The sequence below is a fragment of the Centropristis striata genome, chromosome 22, assembly GCF_030273125.1.
Source record: "Centropristis striata isolate RG_2023a ecotype Rhode Island chromosome 22, C.striata_1.0, whole genome shotgun sequence".
In the NCBI taxonomy this organism is placed as follows: Eukaryota; Metazoa; Chordata; class Actinopteri; order Perciformes; family Serranidae; genus Centropristis; species Centropristis striata.
Window position 1 is genome coordinate 19,799,359 of NC_081538.1, and position 24,183 is coordinate 19,823,541.

The 24,183-nt window shown below is 38.2% G+C and overlaps 1 protein-coding gene across 3 annotated transcripts; it reads right to left on the minus strand.

The window, feature by feature from the left end:
* Positions 1 to 2,164: 2,164 nt before the first annotated feature.
* Positions 2,165 to 23,890, minus strand: LOC131960861 (chloride anion exchanger-like). 3 transcript variants are annotated; one of them, XM_059326133.1, is made up of 21 exons: positions 23,654 to 23,890; positions 17,681 to 17,857; positions 16,459 to 16,598; positions 12,347 to 12,457; positions 12,091 to 12,251; positions 10,648 to 10,812; positions 10,410 to 10,562; positions 9,298 to 9,380; positions 8,604 to 8,751; positions 8,404 to 8,517; positions 8,047 to 8,124; positions 7,859 to 7,954; positions 7,593 to 7,699; positions 5,701 to 5,770; positions 5,327 to 5,419; positions 5,131 to 5,226; positions 4,059 to 4,286; positions 3,920 to 3,974; positions 3,587 to 3,732; positions 3,422 to 3,481; positions 2,165 to 2,563 (listed from the first exon to the last, which is right to left on the minus strand). In XM_059326133.1, the coding sequence occupies exons 2-21, from the start codon at positions 17,809 to 17,811 to the stop codon at positions 2,537 to 2,539; spliced, it is 2,262 nt and encodes a 753-aa protein (XP_059182116.1). In that variant the 5' UTR covers positions 17,812 to 17,857; positions 23,654 to 23,890; the 3' UTR covers positions 2,165 to 2,536. The 3 variants fall into 3 exon arrangements, with proteins under 3 accessions (XP_059182116.1, XP_059182117.1, XP_059182118.1); XM_059326134.1 differs by lacking the exon at positions 23,654 to 23,890 and adding an exon at positions 18,255 to 20,338; XM_059326135.1 differs by lacking the exon at positions 17,681 to 17,857.
* Positions 23,891 to 24,183: the final 293 nt, after the last annotated feature.

Here is a 24,183-nt window from a genome sequence, read left to right on the forward strand (position 1 = left end):
CACACTTGGCTTAAGTTTAAATAAGTAGTTAAGTTTTACTTTTTTCCCAAGTTATCACATAAAAAGCAGTTTATTAATGAAGAACAATAAAATATATAGATATATTTGGGTGTAAGTGGAAAAAACAGTGAAGGTGCAGCAGTTGCAAAATGTTGTCCGGTGTAATATTGGACAATATGAGGTTGAATGGTGCAGCAGCAGGTCTCCATTTCCGAGTTCTTGCTTTCAGTCTCAGTGTTGGATTGGGGATGGAAGCCTGAGGGCAGGCTGACGGTGGCCACCAGGAGCGAGCAGAATTTGCTTCAGGAGATAGGTGCAAACTGGGACACCACACCGCAGGGGATGCCCAGGAGCCTGACGACATGGTTCAACAGCAGCTTGGCAGTTTCTTTGGTGTATGGGAGCTTTGGCCGGGGCACAAAGTGAGCCATCTTGCTGAAGCAGTCTACCACCATCAGTATGCTAGATGGTGGCAGATCGGTGACAAAGTCGAGGGGGATGTGGGACTAGGTGCAATGGGGCACTGGCAACGGGTGCGAGAGGCCAGCAGGAGCTTGTAGTGAGGGCTTGTGCTAGTTGCAGGTGGGACAGGTGTTGACAAACTCCCGGGTGTCGTCGTACAAGGAGTCCGACCAAAAGCGGCACTGGACGACCTCCTTAGTGCACAGAGTCCCTGGGTGGCAGGTGAGTCGGGAGCTGTGGGCCCACAGGAGGACGACTGAGTTTCATGTGTTCTCCGTTGAGTACCTTGGCTTTGTGATAGAGAGAGGTCAGATCCGCTCAGATTCTACTAAAATCCAGATGGTTTTCGACTCCTCCCGTAAAACAACTCCAAAGGTTTTTGGGGTTTGCCAACTTTTACCTTTTATGTGTTGCGGCTCGACTGACTACTACAACTGTCAAGGTCTGAGGGTTTTTCTCTCCCTGTTTTCTGTGTTTTTGTGTTTGTGTCCTGTTCTCACCTCCCATTGACCTACTTCCTACAGGGGCGTCATCCAGGGGAGGGGTTTTCTAGTTTCCAGCTCTCGCTGCAGACACACCTGATTGGCAGAGCAATCAAGAGCAATTAAGCAATCAGGCTCTCCTACAAAGAGCTGGCTTCTCTACTCATTCAGTGCCAGAATGTTTGTCTACCAACTGATAACCTTCCAGGCTCTCCTTCTTGTTTTGCTTGTTTTTGCACCTTTTTGTGTTTCACCGTTTTTCCATGGTCCAGTTGCCGTTCCTGTTTCTGCAGTTATTTGAGATCACTCCACAGCACTCTCCCTGTTTTTGTCTTGTGGAAAAACTTCAACAAGATCCTTTTGTACATATCATAAATAAACTATTCAAGGTTCTGCCAGCCTCATGTTCTGCTTTTGGGTCCGCAAACAAAACCCTTACATGCAGTCTATTTACTATGAACATGGACTTGGCCTGTAGTGAACTTTGGCATATAAAGGTTGAACTTGTCACACAAAGTTTTACTATTGTATGTAAGGTGTCTGGCCAAGAATATTACAGTAGGTGCCATATAGATGGAAATCTATGGCCAGATTGATATGACAGGGAATATATGAAGCAGTAAACATATATTTTACAACTAAATGACTACAGGTGTGAACTTAATATCTGATGTACTGTGTGGAAAAGACGTTTTTTTGTTACCTTTTGTTTTTTAGACACCAGTTTGTGATATGTTGATTGTATACAACCCTGTCTCCTGAAAACTACATTCCCATATAACAAAACCATATTCTTAGTCGAGGCTATTGTCATGATTGATGGTGGAGTAGTAGCTGAAATAAGTTTCTCAACTTGTTTTGTCGACTTGGGAACAATTAAAATGCCTTAGAAGATTTGAGAGCTATTGTTGGTCAATAAGGAATTAAGACATCTGAAATGTAAGAAAGTGCTATACCATTAAGGTCTTGCTACATGTGATTTGGTCTGATGAGCCAAGTCCCCAATGCTATCATAAAGTATCTCTCTCTTTGATTAAGGTCAGAGCAACTGTATTTCATTTAATTCCCATTTTCATAAAGAAAGCTACATTCTATCAAAAATCCGGCTGTTGGTAATCTTTGCTCCAATGTCCAGTGAGAGTGGGAAAGCTTTTTAATAGTATGAGGAAATGTGGCAAATTAGTATTTTACTTACAAAAATACACAGAAACACTGCATACTGAGAGTGATACAATATTTATTTCAATATTTCAGCCACTACACATTCAATCTTTTTCACATTGCTTTGGTCCCAAGCAGAGCACATCATTTTGAGGACAGGGTTCATTTATTCTCATTATCATAAAAATATATATGTACAACATGTAAAATATTTTACCTAAAATGTCTACAAATTCACTATATACAGTAAAAAAAAACATCAATACAATGAAATTAGTTTTCTTACATTACAGTATATACTGTAGATGTAAACTTGTCTGATTCTTGTTATTCACTACATCAGTTTATTGTACAGCATGATTTGTAAAACATTTATTCTTTTTGTCTTTGGTATTTTTGGTGTTTTCTCCCATCATCTTCTCATTAAGATGTTAGAACCTGGTTTCTGGATCTGAAGGCTGTGAAATAGAAGTGGTGTTTCAGTTTCTTTCATTTTAGACAAAAGTGAAGCATAGAGCAATTGTAAATGTGCCACAGTATGTTCCTTCATAACTTTATTGTGCTGTAACAACGAGAGTCCAACTACAAGTTCACGAAGTCTGTCTAGATAAACAAGAATATGACTGATGTGAGGGGTGAACAACAGCAGGGCATTGGGTTCATGGACAGTTAGTTTTATGGTACAAGACCAACCAGAGCTTAGCATGTTTTTTTTTTTTTTTTTAGCTTGCTGGCTCACCTACGTTACCGCTAGCAAGACATCTGAATGGTTATGTTATTTGGTTAGTTTGCCAAATTACTTTACCAACTGACAGGATCTATGAAAACAACTTATTTATTATAACAAACAGTGTTGTTACAAAGCAAGGTGCATAACTAACTAGAAAATTTCCTCTGGGGAAATTCTGAAAGGGCCACGGGGGCTACTGCCGGTGTGTGTACACTATGATGAGATTCTTCAGAGATTTCAAACTATGCCCTTTAACCTCAAAATGTGTGTGTGAAAAACTGACAAAGTCACTTTCAAATAGCAAGCAAGTTAATATTATGAACAACATGATGATTCATGATAATGACAACAGTTCACTTAATGGCCACATAGTGCCTTTAGGGTATCACATTTATTGCCTGAATATTTCAAGTAATAAAGATGGCTAACTGGTGCATCTTGTAGATTTTATTCATTGATCAAATGGCTTTGTCCCAGAAAAAATCTAATTTATGAAGTGAAACAAAAAGCACGAAGTATAGGCTATATCTCAGTAAAGGAGATGGCATTTGTAGCAGGTTGCTCAAGAATTATAATGGATACGTACCTTTCTATCTCTGCTCCTCAAATTGTCTCCAGCGTGATGAACCGTGACTGTTGTTATGATCTGCAAAATAACAAAGGATTAAGTATTTTGTTTCCACAGCACTAAAGCCTGCTCCAAATATTGTGTTATGCTATGTTTCTCTAAATTAAAAGGTGTCTTCCCTACCTTGTCAAAGTCAGATTTCTTTTCTGTAGATTCTGGATGTTTCTCCAGGATGTGCAGCATGGCGTCATGCAGCGTCAGGAAGAACATCGACGGCTGAACTTCATCGTCAAAGAAGCAACAGTCATGCAGCTTCTTCAGGATGTAAGCTACAGGGGAGGAGAAGAGATTAGTTATAGTATTTCAGTCAGAAGTTTAAGAAGGGTTTAAACACAGATTCTACAACACTAAATAGGAAGAATCTTTAAATACAGATTGCAGCTAAGTGGGCAGTTATCTGTTGTAAAACCAAGACTTAGAAAGCAATGACCTTAAATACAGTAGTTTTATACTTACTGTCACAAGCCACAATGTAGACCTCAACTTCAACCCGGATCAGCTCTTTGACTGCCTGTAGAAAAGGTAAAGATGATTAGCAACCTTATTTACTGTATAATAGATCAGCTTCTGTTGCTGCTATGAATAAACATCTCACTGTTTTGAGTCCCTTCAGAGCAGAGATGTCCAGGAAGGAGACAGCAGCAAAGTCCAGGACCAGACTGTGGACCTCCACTCTGGGAACGATGATATTGGCAGGAAGCTGGGCGTTCCAGTTGATCCGGGCAGGGAGATCCTTAAAGTCAGTGGGCTGATCCAGCTCCTCCATGTTGCTCTCATCGTCTGATTCCTTGATGGGTCCGCATGAGGTATTTAAGAAGCCTTTCTGTAATGGTAAAATACTGATCATCCATTCACAAAGAGCTGCAGCATATTTCAGTATATGATGGGTGAAAAACAAAGGAATACAAGGAGGAAAAGACACAATTGACAGTCTGTCAAAAACCAAGACAAGCTATACAAGGTTTGCAGTGCAGGAGGAATTGTTGGCCATCTGGGGTCAACAAGGGTGCAGCAACTGAGTGTAGGTCTTTTTTTTTTGGTACTGTTACAGGGTTGTACACATGCACTGCAAATTATTTGGTTCTTACCAAGATAAAAAAAACAACAACTTTAGATTTAGAAGTGTTAGATGATTAATCTTGTTTTAAGAATTAATTTCCTATTTTAAGCGTTCCAAATGCTTATTTCTAGATTTAACAATCTTAATTTAAGAAATCTTGTCTCGTGACATTATCTGTCCATGCAGCAAGATAATTCTCCTCAGATTTAGTGTTTTTATCTTGTTTTTAGACACTGCTTTTTTGCAGTGTGTCAACTTCTCCACAACCTCAATTCCCAAAAAAAAGCATGTCAAAAGAACAGAATGCATCAAATTCAGTATTCAGAGTGTATATTTACAAAAATAAAAGTGTATGCATTCTGTTTGTTTATGCCTGGAACCTCTTCCCAACTTTTTGAGAATCTGGGATGTACTCCAGAAAATAAAAATGATAGTATATTGTGTAGAAAAGTATTTCTATTCTGCTGACCTGAATTGATTTCAAAACAAAACAGGAAGAGACAACAATGGCAGTGTAAAAATTGAAACTTTTACGGCATTGTGAAAGCATTGCCATAGGGAAAGTGTGTTGTTTTTATCATTAAAGAAGGTCAATGTCATGACTTACTGATGTCCATTGAAGGTCTCCCTTCTTTAGAAGCTTTCGGATCATCCTCAGAGCTTTATTTCTCTTCCTCAACACTCTCAGTGGGTTAAATCCAACCTGAGAACACATTAGTGTGAATGAGATGCTGTGTTACAAGTTAAATTAGCTTTTAAAAAATGAAAAAAACATTGCAGTCTGTTGCCGCTGTTGTACTTACAGCTTCCACCAGTTTGCTCTTGAAGAAGTCGATGTTGGCAAAGAAGATTGGAGAAGGTATCCTGAAGATCTTCACTCCCTCTGGTTCATATAACTAGAGAGATTTATTATATTTATACCCAAATTATAGCTAAAGTCCCCCTCTTATCACCTCTGTGGTTTAAAAAGTGAACAGAAACTTTCAGCACAGACTTTTTAATGACGTCGCTCCCCCCGTTCATTCCATAGTAATTAAATAACAGTAAAATGTAGGTATAAAAGTGATCTTCTCATCTTAATCTCCCCCAGAAAGACAATAAGGTGTTAAAATGTCAAACTATTCCTTTGACATAAGTAATGCAAGATACCTGACGGAACACGCACATACCAACTTACATCAATATAGTCCTTTCTGTCTTTGTAGATATCAGTTCCTTTGATGTTGGCCAGCACACTGCAGCGAGGGCTGAAAAAAACAATAAAAAGATTGAAAAACTCAATCTGGCAGTGCAGGGCTCCAGAGGGGGCAAAGTTAGGCCAAACTATATGGAGTGTACTTATATAGCGATTTTATCCAAAGCGCTTTACACTACACACTACGCTCATTCACCCATTCAGGCACACATTCATACTGGTGGCCGGGGCTACCAAGGCATACTGGTGCCACCTGCCACCATTGGGAATTCGATCACACACTGGTGAACTCAGCATCGGGAGCAATTTGGGGTTCAGTATCTTGCTCAAGGATACTTCGACATCTAGGCTGCCATGGTCTGGGATAGAACCACCGACCTTCCAACCAGTAAGTGACCGCTCTACCAACTGAGCCACAGCCGCCCACTGCATAGCACTGCATCATGCTTTCTTAATTTAAATTAACCCTTGAGTGCACTGAACTGGAAGAGTACCCTAGAGGGCACTGCATGAGTTTTTCTCTTCTGGCAGGGCACCATACAGGGCACTCTATCATGTTTTATCTACAATAGCTAAATGCTAATGTTAGCATGATAACATACTTACAATGACAGTGTGAACAGGTGGTTGCTTATTTACTATGTTAACTATCCTAGCTTCACATATTAGCATGCTAACATTGGCCAATTAGCAGTAAACTCAAATTATGGCAGAGACTGTTGGTCATGTCATTAGTTTATCAGATATTTGGTTAGAAACCAAGGTATTGGACAAATTCATGTTTGATGATTTCACTTGATGAACAGTTAATGGGTTGCCATAGTTATTACAATTCATTCTAAGTGGGACATAATTGTGTCTAATACATTTCAATACAATCCATACAATACTTGTTAGAGACGTTTCACTCAAAGCCCCAAATCTAAACCTCAAAGTGGTGCTAGAGGAACAGTAAGGCATTCAGCATCTGTGAACCATGAATGTCTGTACAAAATGTAATTAGTTTTATCAATCTGGACCAAACATCACCCCCAGAATTAAAAATTAGAGCACTAAGGACTTGACGGTTTAGGGCGTTTTCACACCTGAAAGTCCGAACCAAGGTCCGTGTTCTGTTACATTGTATACATTTGGTCCTGTTGGTTTTGGTTTCACACTGCAAAAGGAATAACGGACTTTACAAGACAATTCTACTGGACACGTCATCTCCCTGTGTACTTCCGTGGCTCATTTTGTTTTGGTTATGCTGCGTTATTAGGCCGGCCGGCATCTGACCACAGTGTTACTTCCTTAACGTGTTTACACAAAATGAATCCAGCGAGCCACCTTTTACCTGTGGTAATACTTTCGATGGTCTTTTGCTACCAGCTTAATGAGCAATATGTGAGAGTGCTTGGTATTCACAAGATGAGCCTCCTCATCATGCGAAAACTGTATCGCCGTCAACAGGAGAGGAGGAGAAAACGGCTCGCAATCCTGCCAGTTATGGCAAAGTAAAAAAAACCTTCCAGTCATTGATACGAAGGTCCCAACTATAAAAAAAGTTGTTTTCACACTGCAAAAGGTTCGGACCTTGGTTCGTTTGGTCGTGACCGAGACCACCTCTTTTGGTTGAACCAAACTTTGGTTCTTTGGTGCGGCACCTTTCACACCTGGAATTTAGGTTCGGATCAAACTGAAAAGTCTTAAAGTCTGGACCAAACGAGATAGGTGTGAAAGCGCCCTTAGAAAGCACTTTAGACTTTCCACTTATCAAATGGAAGACTGCATGCTGTCTTGGCTGGGAACAGAACATTTAAAGCTTTGATAAATTAGTTTTAAAGGTTTGCATTTTATGTTAATAAAAAGTAAAGGGTTAGTGGCCAGATACTTACAACTGAGCCCTGAGGACAACACTGATCAGCTCTATACCGAGGCCGACACCCAATCCAAGATCCAGCCCCAGCAAGATGGCTGCAATAAAGGTAACTAACCACACCACCTGGATGTAGATGATGGTAAGAAACAGAAGAGTTTTTTGTAAAGGGGCAATATGTCATCTTTATATTTTACAAAATGACCACAGTAAATTTACAAACGCAGAGATGTTTAGCTTTTGAAATTTGCTTTGCAAGTACTCTCACAGTGTGTGACAACGTACACAGTCTGGTTTGTCCCTCCTCCACAGGTACGGAATGTCTCTGACCTGCATCAGCATGCCCTTCAGGTTGACAATGACCACAGCACCCAGCACAGACTGGTGAAAAGAGGGGATAAAAGGTCAGATGTCAGCACGTCTATGCTCTGAAGACTTGTATCGGTAGAGTTTGAGAGAGTTCTAATGTTTACCTTAGGGAGTGGCTCCAGTAGGAATCCAATGGCCAATGTGACTATCATCACTATGATAGCTGACAGTAAACCTGCTACCTGAAAAGGACACAACAAGAATGTTAAACTAGATAGATACGAGGTATGCTCCCTTGAAGTCACATGTCTTAAAGAGGAGTACCTGGCCTTACCCCCACCCAAACACTAGAGGTCAATGTTGTTTAGAATTTCTATAAGTCCCTAACTATGACTACTCTAGTGAATGTGTTAACTCCCACTGAACTAGGGACACACTCAATCACAAAATCAGTTCAAATGAAGGTTAAGATTGGGATAAATAAGCTCTTCGAGTAATAAAAAAAAGATATATTAGTTTACCTGAGTTTTGCCACCCGTACTCTCCTGCACTGCACTCCTGGAAAGAGCCGTACTCGCAGCAAAAGACTTGAAGGAGGCTCCAAAGATGTTGCTGACTCCAAATGCTATCAGCTCCTACAGAAAGCAAATCTTCTTATCTAAATCCTGACGACACCTGTAGCTCTTACTTTAATGTTATACATTGTACTATTATTACATACCTGGTTGCCATCTATTGTGTAATCGTGTTTTATGGAATAGACTTTTGCCACGGAAAAGGCAACAGCGAAACCCACTATGGCGATGGGAAATGCTTCCACTGCTGTCTCCTGGAAGAGGTGCAGGTTTGGGGCCATTGGAGGTTCGTACCTGAGATCAGATATCAGTTTGTTATGTTGAAATATGTCCAGTGTTAAATATAGACACTTCCATTTGAATTCTACGTCAGATAACATTCAGGTTATGGGTTATTATTTTCATGGCAAAAAAATGAGTTTTATGGTCTGGTAATGACACTTTTTGCATTGTCAGGTCTCATCAATGATGTGTTTGCTCATTTACAGAGTTGATAAAAAAAACCTGTCTGCACAAGTTACACCTATAGTGATGGGTGTAGCCTTACATAAACATGTGCATTGCTTTTTTATGCCCTCATTATCTTTACACTGAGTGCATGGTCCATGAATGAGTCTGTTCTGACAGATAGTGAGAGACCCAGAAACACTTCTAAATGTAAAGATTACACTCCTTTATACTACATCACCTTATTTCCTCCTTTGCTCCCTTCATAATTACTGGTTTTTAGTTGAGGATGGTCTGCATTTGGGGTTTTTTACAACATTGGAAATATTTTGCTATTCATGTAAAATATTACAAACAATCTCTTTCTTTTAGCTTATGTGCAAAATATCTTACCCTTTTGGAATATGGCCAACAACATCAATGCCATATTTTGTCTTGAAGTCAAACGCGTATGAAACTCCACAAGCAATAACCGTCTGCAGGGGAAATGATACAAGTTGTTAAGCCTGACTCAGAGACTTTATTTCTCTGCAAGACATTTATTAACTCCTGTTTACAGTTTGTGATGTGTTTCCTTGAACTGACATCAACTCTTTCTTTTAAGTGTCATAAATTATCTAATAAATCAGATTAATGATTAACGGCACTCTTTGTCTTCCAAAATAATCACATCCAAAATAAGTTTTATTATTGTTACTGTTTAAATAACAAACAAGCGTCCAATGTCTCAGGATATTTCGACAATCTACAACATTATCTCCTTAATCTGAAATTAGATCTCAATTCAGACAAGATGTGATATTCTAAAGAGTCAGACATATTGTAAATGATGGTCTACATATCACAACTTTAACAGGACACAGTATTGAAAGAGTTTCAGAATACAAATATCTGGGTATCTAGTTAGATCACAAACTCACTTCTAAATTTCATATTGACATAATTGCAAGTAAATTAAAACAAAAAATTGGATACTCAACAGAAACAAAACAAACTTTGCTTTGTTCTGTAGGAAACGGATCATTCAGGCTGTCTTTTACCAGTTCTGGATTATGCTGATGTTATCTATTGACATGCTCCTGCCTCCACTCTCACCTCACTGGACTGTTTATCACTCTGCACTCCGATTCAATACAGGTGACAGTTACTCCAGCCATCATTGCATTTTATACAACAAGGTGGGATGGGCACCTTTATGTATGAGACGAGACATGCACCGGTTCCTTTTTATTTATGCAGTCTTGATAGGCAACATGCCACAATACCTCAGCACTTTACTAAACTGGGCACATAGTAATTATCCTGCACACTCAAGTGATTGCTTAATGCTCAATTTCAAGTGTTCTGTTTGTTGTTGTTTGTTCTTTCGTTATGTTTTCTTCTCTCGACATCATTGAAAATGAAGGCTTTCTCTCAAGGATTCCTTGATATATAAATAAAGGATAAATGAAAAATAAATAAATATGGAAATATGAGTCAGGATGATGTTGCACAATGTTACTCACCATGATAACCTCTATAGGGATGGGCACCGGCAGCTTGGATTTAAATCTGTCATTCAGCTCCTTCACAATGAACACCACTACCATTATCACTATGGAGATCACCACATCACACACATTGGTGGAGGTGATCTTATTGAAGATTATCTCCAGAGTCTGAAAAAGACAGAAACGAGTTATGTTAGGTCTTGTAGAGATGAACGAGCCACACTCCCTGGATGTGAAGCTTTTCTGGACTTACGTATATGATAGCGAGTGGACCACTGATGCCTGGGACGGTCAACCCTAACACAAATTTGAGCTGGGACACCAGGATGTGGACAGCAGCTGCTGTGGTGAAGCCGGACACCAGAGTGTCGGACAGGTACATGACAACAAAGCCCACCTGCATAACACCCATTGCCAGCTGGAAGAGACAGAGACAGGTCATAATGATTTTGTGGTAGTATATGAAACCCACTATAACCATAGAGGTCAGAGGTCAGGGTTTGCAACAGAACACTACGTCTAGATCAAGCAGTAACCTTTGGTACTGATAAATGAAGCCAATACAGAAGTGTCATAAACCTGCATTCTCTCTAATGGCCAGCAGGGGGCGACTCCACTGGTTGAAACAAGGAGTCTGAATGTATTTAAGTATATGAGATGTAGACCCTTTCCTTACTTTATTTATTACCTCAGTAAACATTCTCACAAGGAGTTTATGGTCTATCATCGGTAGTTTAAAGTCTTCTTCAATACAGCATGATGTTCATTTCGTAAATTATGGTCCCATTTATACCCCTTTTTGACCGACGCGAACCTAGTTCTAGTGCTGGTGCTGGTTTTCAGTTGGTTAAACTTGCAAACCATCTCAGAACCTGTTTGACTATGGTGGACTCCATTGTCTGCTAGGAGACAGAAATGATTTCTCATCTATACAAGGTAAAACCCAATGTTGCTTGTTTGTCATTATAACACATTTTCCTTTTCAATGTAACAAAGATTTGTGCAAAAATTCATTTTAACTTAAAATATTGAGTCAAATAGCAAGATTCATTTGAGTTAACTCCATTGTCTTTGTTGTCTTGACATAAAATTATTTCGCAGCATGGACACTCAAATATTTAGGTTGAAACAACAAGTTGGGTTTTACAGTGTAGCAAAGCTTAGAAATGGCAGTCTCAACATTTTTGTTGGTCCTGTTGGTCACGAAAATGCCACCCCCATCCCCTGATGTAAGCAGTTTGTGGTTTTGAGACCAGGAAAGAGTTGGTGCCCCTCTGGAACCAGTTTTGCTGGCCGAGAGACCGTTCTTTGGTTGTTGAAATGCGAAGAACTGGTTTGAGATTAGGCACCGGCTCTAAACCGGCCCTCGGAATGCCTTGGTTGAAAAGTGTTAGGGTAAAAATGATGATTAAGCAGGGTATACTTTAGGGCTGAGCTACCTTATGATTGGAAGGTAGTTATAGAAAGTTGCTGCCCATCGGAAATACTTAAGTTCATGTCAAAGTTTGACACTCTATGAGGTGGAAGTGTGGAGGATCTGGTGTCAGAAAGGCCCTATGTAGACCTTGAGATCAGACCAAGATATTTATTTTGTACACAAGAATACTTCATTTTTACTGTGTTGACAATAAAAGGTTGTTTGTCCATACAATTTAGCTATTGAAGGGATAATCTGGTTATGGGGAGTTTGTTTCACCTGCATGATACCAGCAAGGAAGCTCACGGAAGAAGCCACCAACACTCTCTGTTCATCTCTGGTCAGACCTTCAAACCCTGTGATGTTGGCGGGTGGACCCTCATCTGGGACCAACCTGGTGACCACCGAGCCAATCATCAGACATAAGACTGGGAACGGACCTGCAAAGAGAAACAGAGAGAGGATAGATTAGGATTAGCTGAGTTGTAGCCTTTTATGAGCAGTTAACGATGGGCGACATATATTCTGGCCTTACCCACTGAGATGTGCCTGGAGGTGCCAAGGAAAAAGTAAATGACAACAGGGAAAAAGGCGGAAAAGAGTCCGTACCATGGTGGCAAAGAGGCCAGCAGACAGTAAGCCAGACCTGACAAACAGAAACATGTAAATCATATGCATATTTACTATGACATTACATGAAATTAAAATTAAAATACTTTTCTTAACTCATATTGTAAAAACTGAGATTTCCATGTCTTTTTTTATTATAAAGCAGGTATCCATAGTATCTACAGAGAAATGCTTGTATCAGAAACTGTGCCCATAAGAACCCGGACCCAGAAATCCTTGAAGGAAAATTATGGGGGATATACCACAGACCAAGTGGAGCACATAGAACACATTTCTGATGTTTTTAAAAAAATACTACCCCTAAGTGTCAAAGATCTGTAATGTGACATATATGTCACATTGGGCGTTTATGGCATTTATTTTTATGATATTTCCTTTTTTTAAATCAATAAACTAGACAAATTTTCTGCTTACAGAAACACAAATTTGCCTTTTTCTTTGCATCTCCACAACATACATACAAATTATGACATTAATAGTGCTGTTTAACAACAAATTATTTTTCAGATTTGTTTTTAAGTAACAAAATAATTATAAATGAATAATAAATAAAATTAAATAACCATTTGCCTTTTTGTTTTCATCTCAATAACATATATCATAATTGTGACTTTAATAGTGCTGTAAGACAAGAAATTCCATTTCAGATTTGTTTTTAAATAACAAAATAATAATAAATCAATAATAAATCGATATTAATAACACTGCCTCATTTGACGGCTTCTCAACAAGCTACTGTAGCTGTAGAACACTGAAAAACACACATGTATTTGAGAAAACATACACGGTGCTAAAAAAAACAAAACATGCTAAAGGGAAACAAAACTTTTGTATAATCAGCACCATGTTTGAACAATTTTTCTCAGTTCTAACATCTATTAAGCATCTTCGGCAGTTTAGCCTTGGCCAAAAGGTAAGATTTGAAGCAACTTTTTTTCCTCAGTGAAGCAAAGGGTGTTGGTTGCATTCATTTTACAGAATATGCAGTGGTCACACTTATGAAATTTTACAGGCCAGTGTGCAATCTGGTGAGTGCGAACTACATCTGAAACTCCGACACAAACTCTCTGGGGCAGTATTGGAGGAGCTGAGGCGTCAAGTAATGGGTGGCCTCTTTGTGCCTGCCATAGAATGAGATTAGTGGCAACCTCTGGAAGCTCCTTTGTTTCATTGGCTTTGGGACACTATATATATCCTTTATTTAACCAGGTAAAAGTCTCGTTGAGATTTAAAAAAAAAAAAAGATCTATTATCTAAAATCTGAGACCTGGCCAAGAAAAGTAGCATAGAAAGAGACAATTTACAACATGTAAACACAGTTATCATTACAATTAAATACAAATACAGCCATCACAACAACACTAGGTAATTTACAGTCATGGTGGTAGATCAACCAGCATTAACAAGGCCTAACATGATGGTTTGCCAGAACAGGTAGAGGTACCGCCTCCGTGACCTCATGTGGTACTTGGATTTTGTAACACATGCATCAAGGAGGTCTACCCCACCCATGAAAGTTTTGTACTTCTTTAAAATGTGTGTTCTGTTGACCTCCACTAATGCCTTGTCTGATTTGCTCCAGCGTTGAGCTTTGTCCTGAGGCTCAACTGCACAGGAGGAGATCAGGCTAATATATAGGATTATTTTTTGTTTATATTTAGTCAAATGTACTTTAAATTGAACAGCAGAGCATATATTAATTCAAAAATAATTTAAAAAGTGAAAATAATTGAGTGGCCTATTACCATTTTTGTTATTGTGACAAATACGTCACATCAGGTTTTCATGACGATTTTTAGGTTAAAAGCCCGATGTGACGTATATGTCACAGCGATATTTTTGTTACTTGTTTTATATTCATTTGTTTAGGAAATTTGGTCAGAATAGGTTAAATGCAATAAAGGACACCTTTTTAACGGATTAGAATTGTTAAATGGGTTTTAATTTAGCCAAGTAACGAAAAATAAGCTTTTTGAAATTAGCTACTTTTTCACATTTCTGTTTCCAGTCACCCACATTTTGGAGAAGTCACTGCTTGTCACAGTCACCAAGTGTGACCACCACACCAGGATGTTAAGTATGTGTCACTTAGGGACTTAATGAGTTTAGGTCAAGCATAAAGCTGAATATGGGAGATTCTAGGACATTTAAAATGTTTGTGACACCCGTGTCACCGTGGGTCCTTATGGGTTAAAACAACAACAATCAGGACTTCTGTAAGGTTGTGATGGCACAACTATACTATATATAGGTAGAAATTGTAGCAATAATATTATTTTTGGTGGAAAAGGATGTGAAAATATACTTTATAATGTATAATATGCCAATATTTATTCAATTTCATGCTATCAAGGTACATAATTTGCATTGCCAATGCCAATACTAATTTATGCCCTCTAAAACTAAGTTTAATATTTTTGCCATGGCATTTATATAGTACATTTATGAAATAATTCTAGATTTGCTGTTTTTGTTACTTGCATTACCACATTTTGTAAATATTAATAAGTTCTGAAATTAATTTCTATTAAAATGACAACCGTCTCCATAAATGTCCATAAATTAATATATTTAACCTGAATTAAAAGTATATCCAAATAAGAACTACAGCAATGATAACCCTACCAGATATAGGACAAAAAGTGAAACATAATACATTAAAAAAGTGCTCCTTGGTTTGTATAACCCAGACCTGCAGCTAAAGATAGGCATTTTATCATTCTTAACAACTCAGACACTAGAGGAGAGTTTATCATGTACTATCAGATCAGGCACACGTGTTAATGATAAAACAGTGCTGTTAGAAGTCAAGACTAAACAGTGTACGCTGAAGCCAAACAACTTTATTCTACAGTTTGCTTCTGAATCAAATTGTTACTTTTTTGCAATTACTGTTACTATTTTCAGGTTTGAGATTTACAGCAGCTAATTTTCCTGTTCTCTTAAATGGTCCCATATTGTGTTGAGTTAAGTTGAGCTGTGTTGTATTGAGTGTAAGTGATATTTTATGTCTATATGATCATAGAGCAGGTCTAGGTGCTATATAAGGTGCTGTCAGATCTTCTGTGAGGTTGTGTTGTTACAACTATACAAACTATGATATATATGTAGGAAGTGCCACTACAGTGCCCTTGCATTCTCTGATTCTGATTGGCTCAGCCTGATATTCTTACCCTAACCTTAACCAATCTCACTTCTCATGCCTAAGTCTTGTGAGAGTTTTACACAATCCTTTTTTTTAGCCAAACCCCAGTCATTCCCCTGCTGCAATGATGGTGCGGAAACACTGACAAATCAGAGCAGACTAGGCTTTGTTGGCAAGGGGGCTTAAAGAAAAAAAACAGAACATTTCAGGATTTCAGACAGTGTGAGAAAAATAATATTTATATTAAATGATAATTAGCGTATCCTCTTCAAAACAAACAAACATATCAACCTCCATGAATGATTGGCTTCAGGCAAACAGCATTCTGAAGATCGCCCCACCACGACTGTTCAAACAGAGGGTTTTCTTTCCACCGATACCAATGCTGTGTCATTAAAGATGCATCTATCTCCTCCCTTTGGTGAGGTCATGCTGTGGGAATGAACTACTGATAACTCAAACCCTTTCATCTTCTATCAGGCCAGTCAGAGTGTGTTTTCATGCAAAATTTCTCTGTAGGGTTCTGTTGTTTTCCCCCTTTTCTCTCATTGTAACATTGCAGTATCACTGTTAACTCCACTGTTGGTCTGTTTAAGGCTGCAGCCAGACCTCTACGACTGTACTAGTTTTATAAGACACCACACTCACCTAGGTTTTTATCAAAAATGCGACTACTGGTGTCAAATATATAATATTAGATAGACATATGTGATATATTGTTTAATCGTATTGTTTAATCATATTGTTAAAATTTAATGACTGCCTGCTACTGCCATACTTGAGAGTGACATGAGGAAATACTGAATATGAGATTCAGGCGGCAAGACTTTAGGCTGCTAATATGCCTTAATTATGCAGTTGTAAACTCTTACCTTGCAGGACAGCTACCAGTCCAGTGCTGACCCCCGACACGATGTCACTGATCAGCCACTCTTTGATTCTGTAGATTTTCATCCAGCCGATGACCGGCAGGAGAGAGAGAGCTGCGTTCTTGGCTCGCTTGGCGTCACATCTGCAATGAAACAAACACAAAGTCCATGCTAAATAACTAAATAAAGTGATGGATTGAACACTCGCTGTCTCTGAAGCTCTAGGTATGTACAATTAATGAAACCTTTGAAAAATAAACTCAAGATCAAAGATTTAATACTACAAGTTATGGTATTGTATTTGACATTCTGGAAATGGCACTTAACAATCAACTTTCTCTGGTGCCAAAAGACAATTTAATATGATAAGGGAAACTGAACATTTGTTCTGATTGGTCTAAAGTCTTGAATTATGGTACGAACATACAACACCAATTACAAAAAAGTTTGGGGCGTTGTGGAAAAAAATAGTAGAAAGAAAGAAATTCTGAATTTCTTAAGTATTATCAGTTTGAACATGAAATATGTATTGTCTGTTTACAGTTTTCAAGTGAATATATGTCACAAAGAATTAGCAAATGATCACATTCGGTTTCACTTACATTTTAGACACCCAAACCTTTTTGGAATCTGGGTTGTATATTTAAGCTCTGGGCACATAGGACTAATGTTTTATCCTAAAATATAGTAAATTAAGATTTCTAAAAATGCATGATGTTCAAACTGTCCTCAGTTTTAAGCAAAAAAAATTCTCAAGTAAATTCTGCTTTATTTAAGCAATTTCCACAAAGTCTTATAGACAGGTATGTTGGGTCAAAATCAGCCTTCTTTTCTCAATGAATTGTACTACATGTAAATTTTCAATAAAGTAAGTAAAAGTAATTGACATTAGGTTTTTTTTTGGTTCTTTTTCTCTCTACTAACAGAAATAACATGTTTTATACGTGATATGAAGGATTAGACTTATGCCTTATGCTATTGCATCATATTAAAGTAAATGGAGCAAGATCCAAAAGCTTAACATTGCAATATCTGACATCAATCATCTTAATTTGACCTCGAGAAAACGCAAGAGACTGTTTTAGCCCAGAAACTTCTCCTCTCTCCCCTTTAAGTTAATCACTCTAACCTCAATGAAGGACCGACTGAAAGGGTTAATTGTGCAGAGATGACAAGTTACGAACCACACAGGATACAAAAGCCAGAAGCATCGCATGTCCCTTACGTGAAGTACTGCTTCACGTGGTCCAGCATGGTCTTGTGGTGCCTGTAGACCTTCTCATGGTCCTCTTCGAAGGACTCCTCCGAGTATAGCGGCCTGGCCACCACATACTGCTTCGCTCCCGGTCGCATCATGTCGCCTCTGCTGCCTGGAGGACCGCTGCTTCCTCTCTATGTGGCTCTGAGATCCATTAATCACATTAGGTTAGGAAGAGGCTCCTGTCCTGCCTTTGAACATCACTTATCAAAAATTAACAGCAAACAACAAAGGTCCAGACTCCCAAGAAGAGGCAGAGCACATGAGCCAGGTCAGGACCTGCCCCGTCCTGGGTTGGGATATTTATCAGACTCTATTTCAACTTGAGAAACAAGAACATTAGAGAGGTTGCTTTGACTTTTAACTCTGAAATGTTTCCAACTTTTTCCAAACTGGAGCCAAAAATAGCTGTAATTCCATCTGCTCATGGAGATCCTCGGATTTCAAAGATATCACAAGCAAAAGCATAAAAAAGCAACATTTTCTTTATCCAGTATCTTTCATTTTTTTCATGTAAAGTACAGCAGCTTGCCCCACATACCTGACAGTGTCCTTATCTGTCTCAAACTCTCCACTCTTCCTCCTCCTGCTCCCGGAGATCAACTGGGACCTAAGACGGCTTTGCCATCAATAAATGCCACCTCTGCCGCTTATCACGACTGTAATTATTAACAGCAATTATGATGAAGTCCCCGTTGCGCACAACAGGCTGGACGCCCTCCTTATCCTTGACCATTGTTCTTACTGATATCTGTAACCTGCAACTTTCAGCTGAGACTTTCCGCCCCCGAAGAGCATTTGGAAGATATTGTGCCGATGGGCAGGATAGGGAGGATGTGGACAGGACAGACAGGACAGGACAGGGCAGGTCATTGTTATGAAGTGGAAATCAAGTAGCTTTTCAGGATGGGAAACAACGCCATGGTCGGCTGCAGCACTCTGCATGCGCTGCAAGGGTAAAAATAGTCTGCAGGAGTCAGGGTTGTTGAGAAAATAGTCGTATTCCAAAATAATGTGATAACACACACTAGTACTCTGATAATCACATTCCTGGTATGAAAGTTAAACAGTACAGGTCAAAATTTATGAGTCATCTTAAAAGTGGACTGAGCTTTAATGTTTTTCCTTCTGCAAAGGAGAGAAAGTCTTCCTTCAAATCTAAGGCAACCACAAACAAACTGATAAGAAAGAGCAGAAGTTCTGGGCCTGTGTGTGTGAGGTGAGGGGTGGTGGTGGTGGTGGTGGTGGTGGGAGGTTTGCCACAGGTTTCACTGCAGTCTTATCAAAGCGTCTGCTCGGAATTAAGTGGAAGTAATGCCTGCCCTCGTTGTTTGTGCAGGATCGAGTGCGGTTCAGGCCAGGTTCATGGGAAATGTCTCTGTGTATGTGTGTGTGTGTGTGTGTGTTGTGCATGTACATGTGTGGTGTGTGTATGTGCATATACTTGGATGGATACATCTTTTTATGAAAATCCAATCTCTGCTTTTGACGATTGGATATTAATTAATGGACATACTGTATTCCAGTTTTTCCTTACTTGACACATTATAGTTAGTGTTTTTAATGTGTGTGTGTGTGTGTGTGTGTGTGTGTGTGTTGATATTATAATTTCTGATTATGGATGTGTCCTTTCAAATAGCTGTAATAAACCAGTGTGGTGTGATTGTGTGGCTGTGATCAGTTGGTTTCGGCCAGCCTTTGGTCACACCACGCTCAGTGATAAAAGACAGCGCAATGATTGATATCTGATAAATGCTGGAACAATGATGTGCTGTTGATTACACCAAGGTCAGGCACTTTCCACTTGCTATGCATTTATTTCCATTGATGAAAAACAAGTGTGAAGGAATGTGTTCATGGCTGTGTGACCATGTGTATGTATGTTGCGTTGTGGACAAACTTGAACTTGAACAAGAATTTAGCTAAATATATACAATACATATAGGGTAGAGAACACAATTGTTCAAATGTGCTGTCATGTCATTTCACATTAATCTGCAATCAAAATGAAGAGATCATAAGTTTTTCTTTCAAAGTTTTTCTACTTTTCTAAAGCAAATTATCTGAACATTTACGAAACCCCTCCCCCAAAAGAAGTGATTGGCCAACCAATTAGACCTCCAGCTGCAGCTTTGGGTGTCTTTTAAGTGAGCCCAGTGCCAAGTGCCTTAAGCCTGCAGTCTTTCTAATGGCCACAGAAAGAAGTCTCATTGTATAGAAGTCTATGAGAAAATGACCCTACTTCTCACTTGATTTATTATCTTGGAAAACATTTTTCTAACAAGTTAAAGGTCTCAATAGCAGGTTTGAAGTTTTCTTTGATGCAGCATGATCTTCCTGTCGTAAATTATGGTCCAATATAAGATCATAAAGTAGGCTATGCATTAAGACCTTGTGATTGACAAGTTTACCATGACACACTGTGTCGATCTTAATAGCTGTGAACTTGTTTATTGGTGTTGTCCTAAAACATTGACTCTTTTATAGTGTGTTGAAAGTTAACTGGTAACACTTTCTTAGTATATAACCGAATGCTGAACAAGACATTTTTAAACTACTACAAGACACTCTAAGGAATCAGCTGTTCTTTTCTTTTTCCAGTAAAAAACCTTCAATTTGTTTTAACTATATTTTGTTTTATTTTGGTAGCAAAAATTAGCAACCATGCTAGTTAGCTACTCCTAGTGTTAGCTGTTAATTTAGCTTCCTCCTGCCACGCTCCACTCTCTCAGCCAAACTTTGTGCCTTAAAACTGTAGTCCGTAAACCAATAGTGATACTATCTACGTCAACTTCTTTATGAGTCAAAGCAATAGCCTACTCTAATTATCAAGGGGGGCTCTTTTTTCCAGCCTTCTAAAATTGAAAAAACGCACAAAAACAAAACTGTGAGGAACGCCTTGGTAGTCACTGGAAGCACATTTATGTCCCTTTGAGAAAGTCTCTGGGTGGGTAGCCTACCTGTGATGTAGCTGAGCTAAGAGCTTTAGGCCTAGTACAAGTGTTCATCTGTGGGGGACAATCTGTGTAGTCATGCTAACTAACTAACTGTTCATAGACCCTAAGGATCTAGTTAAGGTCTGAATACAGTTATTGACAGTCCCATGTGTAGTGTCTATTGCTACTGCAGAGGAATAAATCTAATTTTAGTGTTTGTGCTTATCGGTGTTGCCAATGCTAACGCAACCAGCAGCTCTGTGTATGACACCACCTGGGCCTGCAGAAAGCTAGTGTTCTGTGTTTATAATTGGAGATCAATTGCATATATATTATTCCAACAAGAAACTTCAGAGGCGCATTGCAAAGTGAAGTTGCACCCTAATCTAAGAATTGTCTTGCCACTGAAGCTTACAAACAATTAAATATGTTGCATTTGTAGATCATCATCAGACATGAATCTCTATGTGTATGTTCTGAATGTACCAATTTCTTATCAGACAGAATAAATGTTCTCTTATTACAAACAGCCAAAAATAATAGAAAAAGTCAAGCAAATTCCAGAGAACAAGAACTACTTGCAGCTGTAGCACACCGTGTCCTGGACTGTCCTGCTGGTGTGAACAGGATGTGGCATGTCAAGTCAGAAAAAGTAATGTGCTTGTCTTTGCAACATTGTAAGGTCTCTGCTCTTACAGCCATAAATTACATTCTGTCGACTGCTACTGTGTAATAGTGAAACTGAGGCATATGGGACTTGTAGTCCAATGGTTAAAGACAGACAGTAGAAGTCCAAATAAATACACTTTTGAGTTGCATGGTGGGAACTGTAGGGGGGTTGACCCACACTATATACTTTAGGTCAGGTATTTTAGCATCTCCTGCAGCAATACACACACACACACACACACATATATATATATATGTCATATAAATTCCTGTCTTAAATAGAAGATCAGTTGCAATAAGCACACATTGTCACTGGATCATAGCACAGCTCAGCACAATGGGTATACTGGATTGTGTGCTGTCAGAGTATGTCCATTGTTTACTTTTGGAGCTTTCCTCTTGAATCTGACAGTAATTAATATATTGGTGTTATGTAAACGCACATAAAAAAATATTTTGTATTCTAACCACTTAGCACAGACGCAGTGTTCAGGTCAGTATGACTAGATTAATTAATAGACAGTCTAGATATATTTTTTTGTCCTCAAGAAGTAAATTCTTATAAGTATAAACATCCAATAAAGGTATAGTATAATGTTTGGCATTGATGTCTAACTAAAACTTTTCTTTTTTCTTTTTAAGGTGAGACACTAAAGGGAATAACATTGTTATTTTTCATGTACTGGTCAGTTATAGAGATTTTGGTCATGACTCAATAAACATGCAATTTCCAAAAGCTTGTTATACAAAAATTATATATCTTAATTTAAGTAATAAACTGGGGACTGGGGAAAATATATATTTAATATAATCTATCTAGGTTTTTTGTTGTTGTTTGTTTTTGTTTGTTTTTACCACATTATAGTTATAATGTGGTAATATGTTATATATGTTAATATATATGTTATATATGTTAATATGTGGTAATATGTAATATGTTTTGCAAAATGTATGGTATTTTTACAATACATATCTTTAAAGGCAGATTTTGCTAAATGTGTTTGTTTAAAAAAAATCTCCACTTCACTTCACTTTCCAGTTTCATTCCTATCTATATTCTGAATGTTTTACAAAGGGCTCTGTTAATATATCATTCATAGCCTCATTTATACAACATTTTATCATGAAAAGATAGTGAAATAGATTTCTTTTATATAGCTGTTGATAATATTTTCTGTTTTTAATGGACTGATAAAAAGAGATATCCAAAAATTCCCTCTGTAAAAACTTTTGACTCTAATATATCAACAAAATGAAACAAGATGTTTTAACCTGGTTATATCCAAAGTTCAGAATTCTATTCTGAAAATGTGTGCAAATAAGCAATCGAATACAATACTGCCTACTTTTCATATAAAAAAAAAAAAAATATATATATATATATATATATATATATATATAATTTCTTTTTTGGAAAACCCTTTTTAAAACCATTACAAAATATAATTGTCTTAATGTCTTAATGTTCGTAATCAACTAGGGAGGTTTCATTGTGATGCCCATTAGTTAAAAACCCTATCCACTTTTGATGTCTCCTATTTATGAATTTCTGTAAATTTTCCTGCTTTGATTGACCTTCTTTTTTAACGTTTGTTGTATTTAAATGTCCCAGTACCTGTGGTACAATACCAATAATCCAACACCGAAGCAGCTAAACAGATTTCAGCCATTGTTCATTTCACTATTTATACTTTTATGACAGGCCACATGCCTGCTCTGAAAAAAGATGCCTTTTAAGATAAAGATCATGTGGAACTGCATTCAAGAATGTTGTAAAACATTTGATATCTAAATATTAACAACACTTATCATTCTACGATATACTGTTATCTCTTCTGACGTGAGGGTGGGAAGTTCACTCACACATACAGGACAGTTTTGATTAAATAGATGCTAAAGTTGACAGAAACGCCATATAGATACCCAGCAGAGAGGAGAGCCACAACTGTTCATGATCAACAATATGAAGCCAGATTTATCTAGGAAATACAGACCGGAAATACTTCAAAATAAATGTTCCTTCAAGTGTTTGATCACCCTATAAAACGTTTGTGCGCACTAAAAACTCAGCTACTGAGGCTCGATACATGAAGGGTGTTTTTTATGGCACAGACTTTAAACCCATCACCGTAATAAATATAAACCACCAATGGAGATTGTGTACAAAGATAACAGATAGAATCAAAGATTATTAACAATGGACTGATAATGAAGATCAACAGCATGTTGGCTCCAGTTCGGAGGAAATTAATGATTCTTAATGCCCTCATTCAACAAATCTGTGTTCACATAGAGATGCAGAACAAGTGTAATTATTGTAAAAAGTGTCACTCACCGATCCAGAAAGGTCACTCAATGCACGAACAGGCCTCCAAGTGTCTTTAAAGTTGTTCTAGTATTTCTCCTCCTTTAGTCTTTATATATTTGTCAAGTCACTGAAAGCAAAGTGAGCATTGACCAAAGCACCACAGACTGTTGTGGTGTACATTTAAAGTGTGTTTTCTTGGGGCTGGCATGTGGGAGAGAAAGTTGTGCATGTGAGCATGTTTGCTTCTGTGACTAATGTTACCAGCCATGCAGTTTTACCACACAGTGGTTGTAGCAATCATGTCTGAGGACAGAGTAAACATTGTTCTACCATTAGTGGAACAATGTTGATGCCTGGACCTTCAAAGCTCTGCACCCAGGAATGACTGCCAACAAGGGGTTCAAAGTTTACAGGTTCACATGCAAAAGGGAGGAAAAATCAATAATAAAAGTTAAGAGCAAACATTTCATTAAGAATAGTTTTAAATGTGAGCATAAAAGTTTTGTTTAATGTTTGTTTAGTTGTTTTCATCCTAAAATATAATCTTAAACCACAAT

Coding starts and splice junctions, on each gene's coding strand:
- LOC131960861 (XM_059326133.1), bottom strand. CDS start 17,811: ATGATGCGACCGGGAGCGAAGCAGTATGTGGTGGCCAGGCCGCTATAC. Junction 16,599..17,680: donor CACGTGAAGCAGTACTTCAC/GTAAGGGACATG, acceptor GTTTCATTGCAG/ATGTGACGCCAAGCGAGCCA. Junction 8,518..8,603: donor ACACAATAGATGGCAACCAG/GTATGTAATAAT, acceptor TGCTTTCTGTAG/GAGCTGATAGCATTTGGAGT.